Source organism: Daphnia pulex, chromosome 2, assembly GCF_021134715.1.
Source record: "Daphnia pulex isolate KAP4 chromosome 2, ASM2113471v1".
NCBI lineage: Eukaryota > Metazoa > Arthropoda > Branchiopoda > Diplostraca > Daphniidae > Daphnia > Daphnia pulex.
In genome coordinates this window covers 6,237,719-6,253,777 of record NC_060018.1, presented here as the reverse complement: position 1 = coordinate 6,253,777, position 16,059 = coordinate 6,237,719, and the positions used below count along the sequence as shown (strand labels likewise).

The 16,059-nt window shown below is 38.3% G+C and overlaps 2 protein-coding genes across 2 annotated transcripts; one reads left to right on the top strand and one right to left on the bottom strand.

Moving 5' to 3' along the window:
- The first annotated feature begins 102 nt into the window (after positions 1–102).
- LOC124188357 (stomatin-like protein 2, mitochondrial) lies at positions 103–1,980 on the top strand. Its single transcript, XM_046580920.1, has 6 exons — positions 103–397; positions 468–702; positions 770–1,018; positions 1,081–1,236; positions 1,301–1,416; positions 1,480–1,980. Exons 1-6 carry the CDS (start codon positions 350–352, stop codon positions 1,753–1,755), a joined length of 1,080 nt encoding a protein of 359 aa, XP_046436876.1. The 5' UTR covers positions 103–349; the 3' UTR covers positions 1,756–1,980.
- LOC124188356 (nicalin-like) lies at positions 1,969–4,646 on the bottom strand. Its single transcript, XM_046580919.1, has 12 exons — positions 4,343–4,646; positions 4,071–4,261; positions 3,865–4,009; positions 3,691–3,785; positions 3,507–3,590; positions 3,231–3,446; positions 3,065–3,172; positions 2,849–2,998; positions 2,640–2,789; positions 2,342–2,565; positions 2,202–2,280; positions 1,969–2,132 (listed from the first exon to the last, which is right to left on the bottom strand). Exons 1-12 carry the CDS (start codon positions 4,506–4,508, stop codon positions 2,070–2,072), a joined length of 1,671 nt encoding a protein of 556 aa, XP_046436875.1. The 5' UTR covers positions 4,509–4,646; the 3' UTR covers positions 1,969–2,069.
- Positions 4,647–16,059: the final 11,413 nt, after the last annotated feature.

The following is a 16,059-nucleotide window of genomic DNA, read 5'->3' as shown; positions in this document are numbered from 1 at the left end:
ACCTTATTTTTAAATTTAATAAATATTTTTTCTTTCCTCTAATTTTTAACTCATTTTAGAATAGTTATAACTATAAAATAAAAAAAATATATATTCTGAGTCTGACGCAATTGCAACATCTGTTTCGTTATACGATACGGATACAGACGATATTTTCCGGAATTTTGTTCATGGGAATTGTTGGTGATTACATTTGGTTGTATAACAAATCAATTTAGTTTCTCTTGTTTGATTCCATTTGGACGAGCCTCTTTCTCACTTATCCCATTTGATTCAAAAATTGGGATACTTATGCTTCATTGGGCAGACTGTTTCGTCTAAAACATTTAACCACTTTAAAGTCATCAAAATGATGTCCGTCATGACAGCCGGCATTAGAAGTCTAGCGCATTTGCCGGTAATTTAATTGTGAATTATACGTATTTTTGTTTCCAAATTGATCTAGTCATATACTTCATTTATTTCAGAGATCTCATACAATCTATCGAACTGCTATCAGGTGGAGGTCTTCAACACCGTTAAATACAATAATGTTGTTTGTTCCACAACAAGAAGCATGGGTTGTTGAGCGCATGGGAAAATTCCACAAAATCTTGAAACCAGGACTTAATTTCTTAATACCAATCTTGGACAATATCAAATATGTTCAAAGTCTGAAAGAGATAGCAATTGATGTTCCACAGCAATCAGCTATTACTCTAGGTTTGTAATAATAATGAATAATGAATTCATATTATTAAAAGTTAAATCTTTTGTTTAAAATTTACAGATAATGTAACACTAAGCATTGATGGTGTGCTTTATCTTAGAATTGTTGATCCCTACAAAGCAAGTTATGGTGTGGAAGATGCAGAATTTGCCATAACCCAATTAGCCCAAACAACTATGAGGTCTGAATTGGGAAAAATCCATTTGGATAGTGTTTTTCGCGAAAGAGAAAATCTTAATTTAGGAATTGTTGAAGCCATCAATAAAGCATCAGAAGCATGGGGAATAGCTTGTCTACGTTACGAAATCCGTAATCGAGTATAAAAGCTAGGCGTCAAAAATATATATTTCTAATAATGTTTTCTTTTATAGGTGATATCAAGCTTCCTGCGCGTGTCCAAGAAGCTATGCAAATGCAAGTCGAAGCAGAAAGAAAGAAAAGGGCAGCAATTCTTGAATCTGAAGGTATTCGGGAAGCAGATATCAATGTTGCAGAAGGCAAAAAGCGATCTAAAATTCTGGCCTCGGGTAATTCTTGCTGCAGATTTCATTATCAGTTACGATTCGGTGATTAAAATATGTTACTTTGCAGAGGGTGACCAACAGGAACAAATCAATCAAGCACAAGGTGAAGCTCAAGGGTTATTGTCTCGTGCCCAAGCGAGAGCTAAGAGTTTAGAGCTTTTATCCGCGGCACTTGAAAATAAGGTATGTCGCATCCTAGCTCTCTCCTTATAATATTATCCCGCAAAATTATGTTTTGTTGTATAGCATGGGATGAATGCTGCTTCTTTGAACGTGGCCGAACTGTATGTTGCAGCTTTCCAGCAGTTGGCGAAAACAAACAATACTTTGATTCTCCCAGCCACATGCAATGATGTCACCCAAATGGTCGGACAGGCAATGACAATTTACAAAAGTTTAGCTCAGAAAAACGAAGAGCTTCAAAACGGAACTAGCGTCGGTCAAACGAGACCAACAGAAGAGCGCACTAGTGACCATCTTGCGGAATATTATAGCGATGATGAAGATAAACCTAAGCATTGATGTCAGTTTGAAGCAGATCTACATCAAATACAACATACAACCGAAAAATTTAGAATCAGCGTACTTCATCTCTTTCGGCTGTCTGAAACGTTTCATAAGGAGTTAACTCGCAATACCGCCGCTTAAATACCTAGTAGCAATAGTATAGTAGTACAGCAATTGTATATTAAAAAACAGTATGTGCCTAGGAAAAAATAGAGCAACTTCTTTCGGTTTTGTTTTTAATCAAACATACTTTATTTTACCCTTCCTTCTATTAGCAGACTAGGAGGGACACAAATGAGCTAAAACTATGTTATTGAGACTAATAATTTCTAAGAAGATTTGCTCTTTGAAAATCGATTCACACTCAAAACAGCATACAGTTGATGGAATGTCTGTAAAGAAAATATTATTATTAAGATTAGTAGGAAATACCAAAAACTTCATCTAGAGTTCAAATTCACCTGTACGCCAAAATAAACTACGGCTAAATAGGCAACAATCGTAGCTGTCAAGAAAAGATCAAAAATTGCGGGCTTCACACTAAAAAAAAAAAATGAAATTTATGTCAAAGGATTATTTTGAAAACAATAAATAGACGTACCTGTAAGCTGTCATTACTCCTTTCGTTTGGTCGTAAAATCCAAACTCCGGATCTCGTTTATCGACAGTCAAATGTGAAACTTTGACCTCACTCAAATACCGTTGCATGGTTTGTTGAAGCATACTGATGACCGTATTTCCACTTTTCCCACCAAGAGAAGAAGAACTTCGCGATTGCGAGGTAAGTAAAGTTATCCAAACATCCAACATTTCTTCGGAGACGGCCTAAAAATTCGTTAATGTGGTTAGATGGACACATCAGTGTGATTTAATTAAGGAATGCAGACAAGATGTAATACCATATCTCCCACGAAAAACGGTCCACTAATATTGTACAGCTGGCTAGCAAGCGTTTCTGCTAGAAGTCGAACGTTGCGAGCTAAAATGGAAACATTGACGGAAGATTTTGTGTCTAGAATGGTGCCATGTTGGAAGTCTGATTTGGCCGCCTGTAAATTAAAAAATACAATCAATTAATCCAATAACTATAACAATTTCCGGAAACAACCTTGAAATGAGAAACAGTCATTGCGGTAAGTCGTCGAATTGAGTATCTCTCGTGCTCCCAAGCAAGGAAATCGTCAGCCAAATTGATTTTCTTATGCATCATGTTGACAGACATGTCAGGAAAAACTGCAGCAGCATTGTTTTTTAATGTCTGATTTCCAAAAGAACAAATTATAAACAGAAAGCAAACCAAAATTAACTGTTTGAAGATAGATACTTCGATGAAGATTCCACTGTTACTTCCATCCTTCGGCGGTTTTGAAACGTGAACATTTAATTCCTCGCCATTACCAAGCGAATCCAGACACAGGGCAAAAATTGTGTCCTAAATATTGAGATGAACTATGACGTAAGAAAAGTGGAATGTTTTGTTTTAATATTACTTGAAAAAGGCCACCATCGACTCCATCGATTTGGTCTTCCAGGATTTTCTTTGAACCGAGATAATTCAGTTTTCCACCCCCGGTGAGAATAAATACCAAGTTGAAACGCGGAAGACCGTTCTGTCCGGGTTGTGAACTAAGTCGCGAAAACAGTCGAACTAACTCAAGTAGTGCAGCAACCCCAGAAGCATTGGAATCACCTCCGAATGATAAATCCTATTAAGAAGCAAGGTTAGGGTAAAATAAAACTCCCAGAATGGATTAATGTGATTTTACTGGTGCAGCTCCAAAAGAGTCATAATGTGCCACAACAGCCAATGTAGGTAATTGATCCTCCAAACCAAATCCTGATAGTTTTCCCTGTGAAATGAAACATATATATATATCAATAATGCAATATTACATTATATATGAGAATGCAAGATATTATATAAAAACCCATTTTCAAAGCATCCTTTACCTGAATGTTGGAAATTTGAACATCTGTGAGTAGTTTTGCTGCATTTCCATTGACAGCTAACTGGTATCCATTGGCAGATATGGCCCCAAAGAGAGCTTTAGTAAAACAAAATTGATTAACTTTAAATATGAAGGTTCAAACACACAGGGTACAATAGAAGGGAAAAGTATGAACCTTGGGCAGCAGAGGAAGCACTATCTTTGCTAGTGCTCTCTTTGATGCTAGTGTACATTTCCTCAAGTTGTTGAGAATGATGAGTAAAATATACAGGTATGGCAATTTCTTGGCTAAGAAGAAACTTTTCTGTGTCCAAAATGTTCTGAAAATATATAATTAGATAAAATTTTGAATTTCATGAGATACCATTTGATTTTAGCCACCTCTCTCATGTCATTAGATAATGATTCTAAATCCGAAGGAATGATTATTAGTAATGCACCAACTCCTTCATTTATGAGTTCACGAAAACGACTGGGATTGAACTCATTTATCATTAAAATAACACACTTCCTAGCAGGAAGTCTGGTGTCAACAGATCTGGCTTCAAAGTTAAGAGTTGAACTTCTTGAGCCTGGTAAACAAAAAAGGAAATATATTTCCATTTATATTACATACTTTTGTGAACAGTATATAATATGTTTATTTTTCTTACCATATTTTACTCCTTGTAAGTCAAAATGCTGAAGCCGGTACACAGGAAATTCCGTTGCGGCTTCAGCTGGTGAGAGAATGAACAAAATGGGGACAAGTACTGCAATATAATACGGAAGAGGGAAGCGAAATATTTCTGAAATTTCGTTCACTTGATCTAACCACATTTTTGTAAATTAAGAAGTAAGGTCCTGAGAGGAAAACGGGGCACAGATATGAATAATTCGAAAAAATAAGCGATCAATCGTTCGGCACAATCCTGTAATCCGAAATTATTTCTGCTAGGGGAAGCCATTTTGAAATACACTGTGGCCAGTTTGCTTAAATTCGACTTAATCAATAAATTCCATTTCTCCAAAATCCCAAAATCTCAATTCTCCTCATTCCTGAATCTCCTCTACATGTCAAACAGAAAAAGATTGTCAAAAAGCGTATAAAATAACAATGAAGACCTTATATTACGATTTCAGATGTACCTGAGTACAGCGCCAATCTGCGCAATCCTATGTAGGACGATGGGAGGGCTTTGTTTGGGATCTTGGATAAATCCCTATCAAGAAATCGCGGGGTTAGAATATATTATTACAGTTGATCCAACATGATCCGTTTAAAATGTGTTGCGGGAACAATTATTTATGATCGAGATTACTCTTTTACTCTGTCCACGTCAGCACGCCATCATTTATTCCAAGAAACAGACTGTAGAGATCAGTAGGTTCTCCGCAAATCGTTAATTGTAATATTCTATTACATCGTGTTTCATTCATCACTACGGTGAAGAAACAAACAAATTTCGCTTTCGTAAAATTACTACTTGTTCAGTAACAATATACGTTGTCATGTACCATATGGATAGGACGGAGGCATACGACGGAACAAATCTTGCTACAGACAGGTTAGACATTTGAAATCTCAGCAAGTGGTAAAAGTGGTAAATGCTTTTTCCCACAAAAACAAAATAATGAAGATGAATAAGATCGCGGGAAAATTTTTTTCGCAGTCTGACTAATACTTATATCATGCTGGAATGGTTCCCAAAACATCTAATGACCGTGAATTCAAAATTGAGAGTAAGAGCATAACGCAAACATCAGTAACATATCGTGAAGGCATTGAAATGCCAAGTCGTGCTCCATTGCTAGCGCTGGTTGATAACGAAAGTTCTGGCTTTCCCGTTCTAGAACGATGCATGAGAGCTCTCATTCAAATTTGTGTTATTAGAGTTAATTATTGTTTCTAACATTCTTTGAATAAAGTATGCGCTCTTCTACATAGATTATACATTTTAATGGTAGCTGCGCACATTAACAAACCTTAAAGTCCACTCTCCTTCAAGATAAAGGCTTATTAAAAGAAAAAAACCGTTTCCATTTAGACAACTATGCAACATCAATCATCTAAGAATTTTCGTTAACCTTCGCCACTATTATCGTTGCTGTCACTTAAATTTTTTGTATGAAATACCGGTAGCCCTATGATAAATTTTTAAAAAATCAAAATGAATCATAATCTTTTTTTGATCCTGATCCTGTCGATTCAATCAAACAAAACCCCTTTCCGTGCAGTTTTCAGATACACATGGTAAAAATAAATTTTAGAGAGATTTTTAACTTGTTTCGCAAGAATTTTGTAAGAAGCTTTGATCCCTTGTTCATCATCTCTGCGGTTATTTAAGTTATTGCGCTTGTGTCGTCATATGATATGCCTTCAACAGCGGTGAGGGGATCGAGTTGGTAGAAAACGTTTGAAACCTGTTTTTTTAATCTTCAACATCGCTACTAGTTTTCCCGCTTTGTTCAGGCATCCGCATTGCAATCAGCAGGGAGAAGTAGTCGCCGCACTCCAGGGCTTTCAGCAGTTAATTATCTTTCGGTCTTCACGTAAGCACATCAGCTGATTTCATTTTGTTTCATTTTCTCTGGCGCTTTAATAAAAAAATAATTGAACTGGTTTTCAAGCATACTTGAGGCTCGTTGTTACAAGACGTCATTCTAGAAGTGTATAGTTCTGGTCGTTTGTCAGCACTTGAAAAAGACCAGCATGCAACAGTGATGAAACATTCGAGTGGCAACATGAAAGAAATATTTGTTGCGGATGGTCATTATTCTTTTAAATTTCTAATTCGGCTTAAAATAAAATAATATCAGGAAATCAAAATACGAATCAGCTGGTATAAACGCATGGCTAACTATTTTTTCCTGCATTTTGTTCTACATTATCTCATCTCTATTTCATTCCAACGAAACTTCAAGGTCTTCATCGCTATGCGCGACTTACGACTGTCACCACAAAAAAAAGTTGTTATGTTAAAAAAGACAAAGCAAGACAATATTCAAGCTGTCCCGCATGATACACATATAATCAAGCTTTTACACAAAGTGCAACTGGAATCCAGTTTCCACTTTTTTTTTGTTTTGTTTTTGACGTTTTTACGACAGTTACAGCGTTTATCTGTCTTTTAAAAGCCACAGACGATCGAATTTTAATAAGCCAGAAGAGCAGAAGCTCGTCGAGGATAGTTCGACATTGTGATTGTGTCTGACATATGCACATCAGTGAGAGAGCGAGTCACAGACTTGTCTTGCTGTGAATCTCAACAGGTTGCCCGCATCGTTTAGAAATGTTAAAACATCGATAAGTACATAAGTACACATAAAAAGTCATGAAACCGAAAAGCCAAAAACTGACAATGTTCAATGTTCATCGGTATAAGCACTTTTTTTTTCTGCTCGCAACCAAGACGATTAGTGGGTAAAATAACAAAAATTCTTTTATGCGTGTTCGACTATACAAAAAAATACAAAAAAAATTGTAATATAAAGAAAGCTGAACGAACAAATTTTTGTTTTTTTTTCCACGGTTCACTTTGGGATGAAACGGTTACGATGTGAGCCAGCGATATAATAAAAAAGAAACGAAAGAATAAACGGAGGGGAACAAAAAGAAAAATTGTCGAAACGAACGAGGTGGATGTTATCATCATCAGTACCTACATACACATTCTGTCGGACGCCTCGGGTGACTAACTCTTGTTCTCGAGCGTCATCAAAGTCGGCATCAAGTTATATAGACAAAGATGTTGCGGCGGTGCGACGTGTGACTCGAGGCGGCAACTAATATCGGCTTCCCTTTTCTTCTATTCACGAAAATTGCCGCTATTAAAATCCAACCAACACCGCTCCGAGCGCCTCAGCAGAGAGAGAAAAGAGGGGGCCTTTGAATTTATTTTGATATTATTCTCTGCTTATGATCTGTGTGACGTAATGTCGACTTTCTTTCTTTTAAACCTTCGATTTATTTTTGTTATAAGAACCTGGGAACAATGTTGAACTGTCACAATGATCGCCAGTTCATTTTCCTTGATTTTATGGAATGGATGGTCGAGCAAGTTCCATTCTTTATAAATCTTTCTTTCGGGTCTCATTATTTTTAGAATGCTACCCTTTTAATTTAAAAAAAAATCGATAAGATATGTTGCTATTCTTGTTTTTGACTATTTCATCTATTTGCGTTTAAATTTTGGAATAGTCGAAATCGTTTCTTATAGCGTTCACTTGGGTGCCGCGGTTGCCGCCAAAATCCTGAAACATTTTTGAAGATTTTGCCGCATTGTCTCCCATTCCAAAGGATGTTGTATTCAGTTACACTGTTGAGGGAAAAAAAATAATCATTTTTTTTTTTGTGTTTCGTAGGGTACTTTTATTTCCCCCTTCTGAAAAATTCAAAAGATTCTTGAAATTATTATTTGAAGCAACCAACCGTGTAAGGTTATATAGCTATATTCTACTGGTTGAATAAACAAGTAAAATAATCGCATTGGAATAAACTGAAACTCCAAGATTCGATTGTTAAATTCAGATTGGTGACAAACTTTCCCCAGAGCTTTTTATTCTTCGGGTTCACTGGGCGTGAACACCGAACAAGTCTCGGCGCAAGAGAGCTTATATAGATAAAAAGAAAAATGCCGCCGCCGCAATATCAGAATGTTTTCACCATTTCATCTATTTCAAATTCAATCCGAATGACATTGAAGCGTTTCGTATTTATTTATATGCGGGAAACCAAATCTTAGGTACATCTATCAAAGAGAAAAAAAAAACTATGCTGTCAACTTTCTGGCATCAAGGAAACTAGAGATTGACAACGTTTTTACGGGTTTCTGGATAGCAACAATTTTATAGAACTGGGTATATAGAATGTTAGAGACCAACGAAATTTCGAAATGGAAGAAATAGACAAGGAAACGACCGCACCCTTCATCTCACGCTAACCGAGCCCGTGGTATGAGAGAGGCCATGTTACATGAAACTATGATGGTAGGGATATTGACAAGCCCAGCACCACACGTTATTGCGCAAATTGTGAACCGCTATAAAATATCTCAACTGAACAGACATTTGGATGTAGAAGGGCACTGCATTGCTGTCGTGACATTTGGCAGGTCTCAAGGTATTTATTAGGTTGTTACTTTGTCCGTGCGCTTCAGTCTGCAGTAATTCAGAGATGCATTGACCCAATACCTATGCGTGCTGTTGATGTGTTCACTGTTTAAAAGTCGTTGGCTGAACTCTAGTCGAAAATCTGAATTTACAATTACTCAAAAGTTTTCATATAGGGCAGACGACCGACGAACTTGTAAATCGGTGTAGACATGTTCGATTTTCTATACATGGTCACGAAAGAAATGCATATGCATGTAGACAATACATAAAGCAGAGAGAAATGTGCGAGGGAACAGGCCAGCGCAACAAGATTTATAGTCAAAGATAAAGAAATCATCAGCAGTTGGAAAAGAAAAACAATTTTGGCTGAGGCACTTTTTCTTCTGGTATGATAGCTCGATTGACCGGTCTGCCCAGCAACTGCTTGCACGCCAATTTTTTTTTTTTTTTTAGTACACATGCATATAGAGGAGAAAGATGGAATGAAGTCGTTATCATCCCAGACTCGGAGTCGCGCGTCTATCGAGCATATACTATCCGACGTCCTTATTGCATAGCCTCAAAACTTTCATAAATTTCAGCAAGTTGAGCAGCAGCACTCACATTTTTTTCTGGTTCTTGTTTAGATTCGCAGCTGGGCTTCTTGACAGCTGGCCAATTAAGTTGTTGGCGGCCAACTCTGGGCCATACGTTATACCGTCGCAGTGAGGAATTAAATTAAAAATGAAGTTTGATAGAGCAGCAGTTCGCCTCAGTGCGTGGTGCACAGGATTACTACTATCTGGAAAGTCCATCGGCACTCGGTCCGTCGCCAGTCTGCGTATGTCAGTCGGTTTTCATCGGACCAATTTACTCACAATCGGACGCCTTTCTTCCATACTCTTCCTCACTGCTGCGTGTCAGAGGTTCATTTGGTTGGCCATACATAATGCAGATTTGATCTCTATTTTCTGCATTTTTCACATTTAAAAACTCGTTCCGAAATAAGGGCAGGCAGCATGAAGGTGAACTCACGACTATAGAGCCGGAGATCCTGCTGTCCTTCTCTATCTGCCGACCGATTCTTGATGTCTTTTTTTGTGTGTGGCTGTGTGTAGACAGCAGTTGCCCAGGGCTGTGAATAAATCGTGCAGAGGACATTGATGAATAGCGACAACTGTTTTATTAGCCGCTTTTCACCCACAGAGAACGAAAAAAAGAGGTATTGTCCGGAATGTTGATTCAAAGAAACCAAGCGCAGCAGAGAAAAGACGGCAGATAATAATGAAGAATTTGATCGAAGCGGATATAAACAAGCCATCAAGAAGGAATAAAAAAAAAGTGCAGGCAATCTGATGGATAGAAATTGTCGTTTGCATTATTCACCGAACGAATTCCACTGTTATATATTCTCCGTTCTTTTTTTTTTTTTTCAGACTATGAAATAAAATTCCGGGCTTTTGTTGTCTTTCTGTAGTTTATAACCCCCTAACATAAAAAAAAGACCCAAGAAACGAAAAGGTAGAGCTGAACCGATGCTGATTGGCTTCGTGTTTGTCAGCTTCTTGTGACGGATTAAAGCCCATCATCAGTGAAGATGATGAAGAACTTTCTTTTGTCCACGGCGATGTATAGCTCTTTTCATACGCTTATTTTCCTTCTCAAATCCCATTTAATATAGTATCAAATTTTATAATCGTCTACGTGATGTTATCCTTGTCGCGTCGAAAGTATTATTAGTAAAAGAATAGATTATGAAAATAAGACGGAAAAGGAGTGAACCATGAACACAATCAAACAAATCAGACAACAATTTACGCATGACGTATCATTTGAGTTATTGACTCGTTGTTTTTCTTCACGAAACTGAAAACCGAATTTTACCTGTCGAACTGTGAACGAACGAAATGCGGGAAATATCAACAGCCGTCAGAGAAGTGTATAGTATATACTGGATGATGTTGGCATTATCGCGTGAAAGAATCGTAACAAGATAAAATGATAAAAGGCGGGTTCGCTTATAAGACAATCTATAATATAGACGGACGAGTATCCAATTTACAACATAGCAACGAACAAAAAAGTATATAATATACTATAAATGATGATGATGTCAAATGAAGCCTACGCTACTCGAGTCGCCCTGCTGGATCGAATGGCGCCCGGTTGTAAAAACCTGATTCGTCTCCTTAAGGACTTTGATTACACGCTCCGTTGTTCGGTTATAGTATTCCGACGCCGATGCACGCAGGATTCACCTTTCACGATCACGCTATACACTACATCGCCATCGAACTGTGGATATGTTTGTTTTGTTTAAAATTTTAAAAAATAAAAATAAAAAATAAAAATTTGTTTGCTGTGGCCGTTGTTGTGGAAAAATGAGATCGAGGTAACAAAAGGAACTGGTGAAGGGCAGATAATACAAAGAACTATGAGACAAACCATTTTTGATAGATTCACGATGCCAACAATACAGAAAAAAAAAATAAATGTTTCAATAGTTATACATTTAGCCCCGCGTTCTAAGAGAAACAAGCGCTCGCTAACGACAATGAAAAAAAAAGCCACAGACCTTCAAACTTGTGATGACTCAATTCCGCAGCGGCTGAAATTTTTTCCCTATGTCATCCGACTTGTTTTGTCTCCTTGCTTTATTTTTCTATATACTATCCCTTTTCCTATACACATCTATGCGTGTAATTTTTTTTTGTTATTCCAGACATTGTTGCTGCTGCTGCTGCTGTTGCCATTGTTCAAAAGCTCCAAAGGCTTTTTCCCCTCAACCCCCCCCCCCCTTCAATGACTGGATGAAAATTTCGTGCTCTTTTATCTACACCTTCTCCTATTTGAAATTTTAAATCATCGGGAAAAAATTTAAAGAAAACATTTTTTTCTCGTATGATGAATACCAAGAAGAGGCGGTAGAATAAGGTAATAATAATACACATTTTTCACGTCCGTTTTTTTAAAATAAGAAAATTGGAAAAACAACTTTAAAAAAGTTAAGTGAGTAAAACAATTTGAATGAGTCACCTGAGATTGAGTTGGACTGGAATTTCATCCAAATGGTGCGGCAACACCCAGCAGAAGAGAGTCTAGCGCGATGAATAATCGGCAGTATAATAATAATAATACAAGAGAGAATACGGATTCATTGTTACACTGGGCTGTATTATCTTCAGCGAACGCGGACAAGAAAAAAAAGATTTGTGGTATCCCTAACGTGTGTACGGTAATCTATCGGAGGTGTGGGACGATCTCGACCGATAACAGGTCATACCTTATAGCTGCTGCCAAACGTTCTCTCCTCCTGTCTATGATGGATCGTTTCAGCGTGGACTGTTAGCTGAGAGATGATGGAACGGGACGGGAATTTTGGGATGCGCTCGATCGCTGCCCAAGTGGCTGCGTGTTGCCCATCGCCTTCGCATCAGCCGTCGTGTGAAAGGAAGAAGAAGAATCAAAAATCATATATTTTGAGGAAATCAAACGTATGCCCCCTTCATTGATCTTTTCCATCGTGTCGTCTCTCGACTCTCTTCGCAATTGCCAACGACATGACAGAGCCGCACAGTTTCAGTTACCTGTCTCTTCTCTTAGTCCCTACAATAAATCATTCAAGGAGAAAATATTTCCAAATCTCTGCGTGCTGTATATGCTGTGAACAATGTCGTACACTAAATGCGTATTCCAACTGACTGAATGCATATGGCAAGATGAGATGCTCGGAAATGGGCAGCTTATCACCCAACGATGAATAAGCAGTTTCATGATGATATCCAACTATATTAAACACATACATGAAAACACGTCCCTTCACAATTTTTCATGTCATGTCATGGAAGATGACAAGATAAGAAATTTGACGACGTTACAATGAATTGAGAGATTTGATTGCAATACTTACAATTAATCCTAGTAATTTATTATTAGATGGCGCACTTCAATTGAATTTTTTTTATTGCATTATAACGTTCAGATTAGTGCAGGCCTCTAAGTATTAGGGCAATTATTTCATGTAGAATAAAACTACTGCGAAGTATTTAGATACGCATATACAGATACATTTCCAAACGAGGTTTTTGTTTCTATTTCTTCAATGAAATACCAGTAGGTACGCAATGAATGAATTCGATTTGATTTCATCTTTGCGCGTGCGTTGAATACAAATTAAATTTCATTTCCATTCTGGATCGGAACGCTAAAGGCTAAAACTAATCGAAATACTCCCAATCTGAAAAAGCAGTCAGCACACTATACACTGTCAAAATAGAATCTGTTTCTGTAATCTCGTCAGTTTGGATAAAGTTTCAACCGGTCGGGCGAGGCATCTTTAGATTCGTCGGGGTGGATAGCAAAGCCAACAACCGCCAACAACAACATTGTCCGAAATTAACATAGATTGCATGTGTCAATCGTGTCACCAGAAAAATAAAAAACAAAACAAAAACCAGTCACCTTTCAAACGCGGGAATTCGAAAGAAGACTAGACGTCGCCACAAATCGTCGCCACAAATCGTAACAGGTAATCTGTTTTAGGAGTTGGCTCTCGAATGTCAGGGTAGCGCTAAATATAGACCGGCGGGGCTATTATCATAATACTCTCCGTCGTATCTTGTTTTGGATATATAGACACTTTTTAAGCACGCTGCTGTCCATTGTATGTACAATTGTGAATGTATGTGCGTGTATTACAATTCAGATAGTACGTACCGACGACGAGTCTTTCCGTTTGAAAAGCGGACTCAAACGGCGACAGCCGCTTGAAAAATGCTTGGCAAACCCTTTTTCGGAACTCACAAACTATTTGACTATTTTAAAAAAAAGAGAATAACTATATTCAAAGAGACAGTAAATTTAATTCAAAAATACAAAAATAAAAAAAAAGGTTTTGGCGTCAAAAATAAATTGCGTTTTCCCCCACAATGTATTGTATAATCTTATAACATTGTTATTTATACACCAAGAGCTAAAACTTGTCATATAGAAATACTTTGTTTGGATGTGTACATCAAAGATATTTTCACGGCAGTATAAAAGCAGTACTACATCATCTCCATATTTTATTTCTATATGGTTATCAGTGCTGTGCATTTCTTTTTTCCCAACTGAAAATTCACAGACCAAAGCCCCTTTTGATGCGATGTAAATACAGAAGAAGGTGGCTGATAATATCACCGGTTGCCGTATATATACCTTTTGATTTGCATACGAGCATTGTATATATCTGTCTCTATACAGCAGTATAGATCAAACGTAAATATAATAATCCTATTTCCATGGAATTTTGCATTCATCCAGGCGACAGAGTAGTATAAAGCAGCTTTTATGCGTGACGCACTTCTATCTATTTTTGCGCCAAATGCGTTCATTGTAAATACGGCACGTCGGATAATGTTGGCTATGCGATTCCGTGCGTTGAAATTCCTGCGTGTCTTTCTTATTTCCCCCCGCCGGCCCGAGTGGCGCACAACGAGCGCGCATAACCATAAAAACGTTATCAAAGCTATATAACCCTATTCGGTTGAATGATGATTCGCCTTTGCTTTGGCTGTTGTATATATACGTATAGCTATATATATTAGATTGTTAACTGCGGATATTTTTATATTTCGGCTTTCGCGATGGGAAAAATTCAGTTGCCTGGCTCTGCCCAGTTTCTTTCAAGGGCTTTCAAGTCTCCGCCATGGCGGATGATGAACGGTCGGCGTGACGTCACACTCGAATGGCGCAGCTGTTGCGCTTTTCTTTCGCTTCTTCTTATATGAACTATACACAGCGCCTGCTGTAAGACGCGCTGAAGAAACTCTAGAGTGTGAGAGAGACGATGGATGGCGGCTCACGAAAGATTATCTCGTTATATGCATCGGGCGCTGTTTGGCCTCCCCGATGGCGCCGGGTCCGCGGGAGAATGTTTCCGACGTTGCCTATGGGATGCCGCGCCATTGACTAGGAGCAGCTAGACACAGACGAGTGGATGACTGTTTTGGCTCTGAAGGAAACGACGACGACGAATATATATACACAAGAGAAAGGCAAAATAAGAGGACCCACAAGATACACTGATGGAGAAAGGAAAGAAGAACCCGCATGTCTATCTCTCTTATACAACACAAGGAATAGTCAAATATAGTACTACGGGCATTTCCATATCCTTTATACATGTATAATGTAAGCGATTCCTTCTGACTGATAAAACCCACAGGACCGAGATTTGTCTTCCTACCCCAGCACTATTCTTCTTCTTCCATCGTCTTCTGAAACCTTTTTACCATTTTTCTCTCTTTTTTCTCCTCCGATTCATATATATCGGGTGCCATCATTTCCGGAAACGGTTCCCACCGGATGGGAGAAGAAGAAGAAGAAGAAGTGATATGCGATGTTATTGTTGTCCGTTCGTTCATCATCCATCCAACAAGAGTGGAATTCTTTGTTTGTAGCCCTGCATTGACAAACCCCCACCGCTTTGTTACCTCGATGACAAATGGGTCAGGAGAGGAGGCTATGTCGTCCATTTCTTTCGGCTGCTGCCCTTTGTGGCCTGCCTGCCTGCATGTATATATAAGCTCATATAGAATTGTGGGCTGCGTATAGGCTAGATTGTTATAGACGCTACTGCTATGCGGGCCTAGTATCCACTGTCAAATCGAATTCAAAGTGTGAAACCAAATTCAATTTATTATATATATAGATTCCGCCGTTCCGGTTGGACGGCCATGGCGAGTAAACGTCTCGACAGCCGGCGTCTATTGATTCAACGGCCGGATAAAGAGGAACAGAGATCCGCCGCTTTTTTCTTTCGGATATTCTAACTCCGCAATCCTCCAAGACTAACATTCCCTGCCGCGTCGTCCCAAAGGCTACAAGCACAAAACCAAACAAATCTACACACAGCACCGTCAAAAGAACTCGCTGAGTCGAGAGCCAACAACTAGAAAATACGTTGTTATTTATGGCTCTGCTTCCATTCTACCATCACACAGTCCATTATATGAGATATCCATATTTTTTCTCTCTCGTGAAAGAGGCGGAAGAATTTTGGGGCTTGGTAAATGTTGAGCTCCATAGGGCCGCGCATTCTCTTTGAAAATCTAAGCGCAGAAGATGTTGAAAATTTCCCAAATTTTTCAAAGAAAAAGAAAAGAAAAAGAAATGAAGAAGAAGGGAAAGCTCATTACGTATAGACTGTTGGTGCGTGCGGTGGGTCGCGGCCGTTTTCCACGCGGCGCTCAATGCAATAGTAAATCTCAGAAATGTATGTATATAGTCGAATACACATTCACGGCCGGCGTTC

Bases quoted from the DNA above. Each gene is read 5' to 3' on its own strand.
- LOC124188357 (XM_046580920.1), top strand. From the start codon at position 350: ATGATGTCCGTCATGACAGCCGGCATTAGAAGTCTAGCGCATTTGCCG. The intron at 398-467 runs GTAATTTAATTG...CATTTATTTCAG, and splicing joins GAAGTCTAGCGCATTTGCCG to AGATCTCATACAATCTATCG. The intron at 1,237-1,300 runs GTAATTCTTGCT...GTTACTTTGCAG, and splicing joins ATCTAAAATTCTGGCCTCGG to AGGGTGACCAACAGGAACAA.
- LOC124188356 (XM_046580919.1), bottom strand. From the start codon at position 4,508: ATGTGGTTAGATCAAGTGAACGAAATTTCAGAAATATTTCGCTTCCCT. The intron at 2,999-3,064 runs GTATCTATCTTC...TTTGGAAATCAG, and splicing joins ACAGTGGAATCTTCATCGAA to ACATTAAAAAACAATGCTGC. The intron at 2,281-2,341 runs GTACGTCTATTT...TTTTTTTTTTAG, and splicing joins GGAGTAATGACAGCTTACAG to TGTGAAGCCCGCAATTTTTG.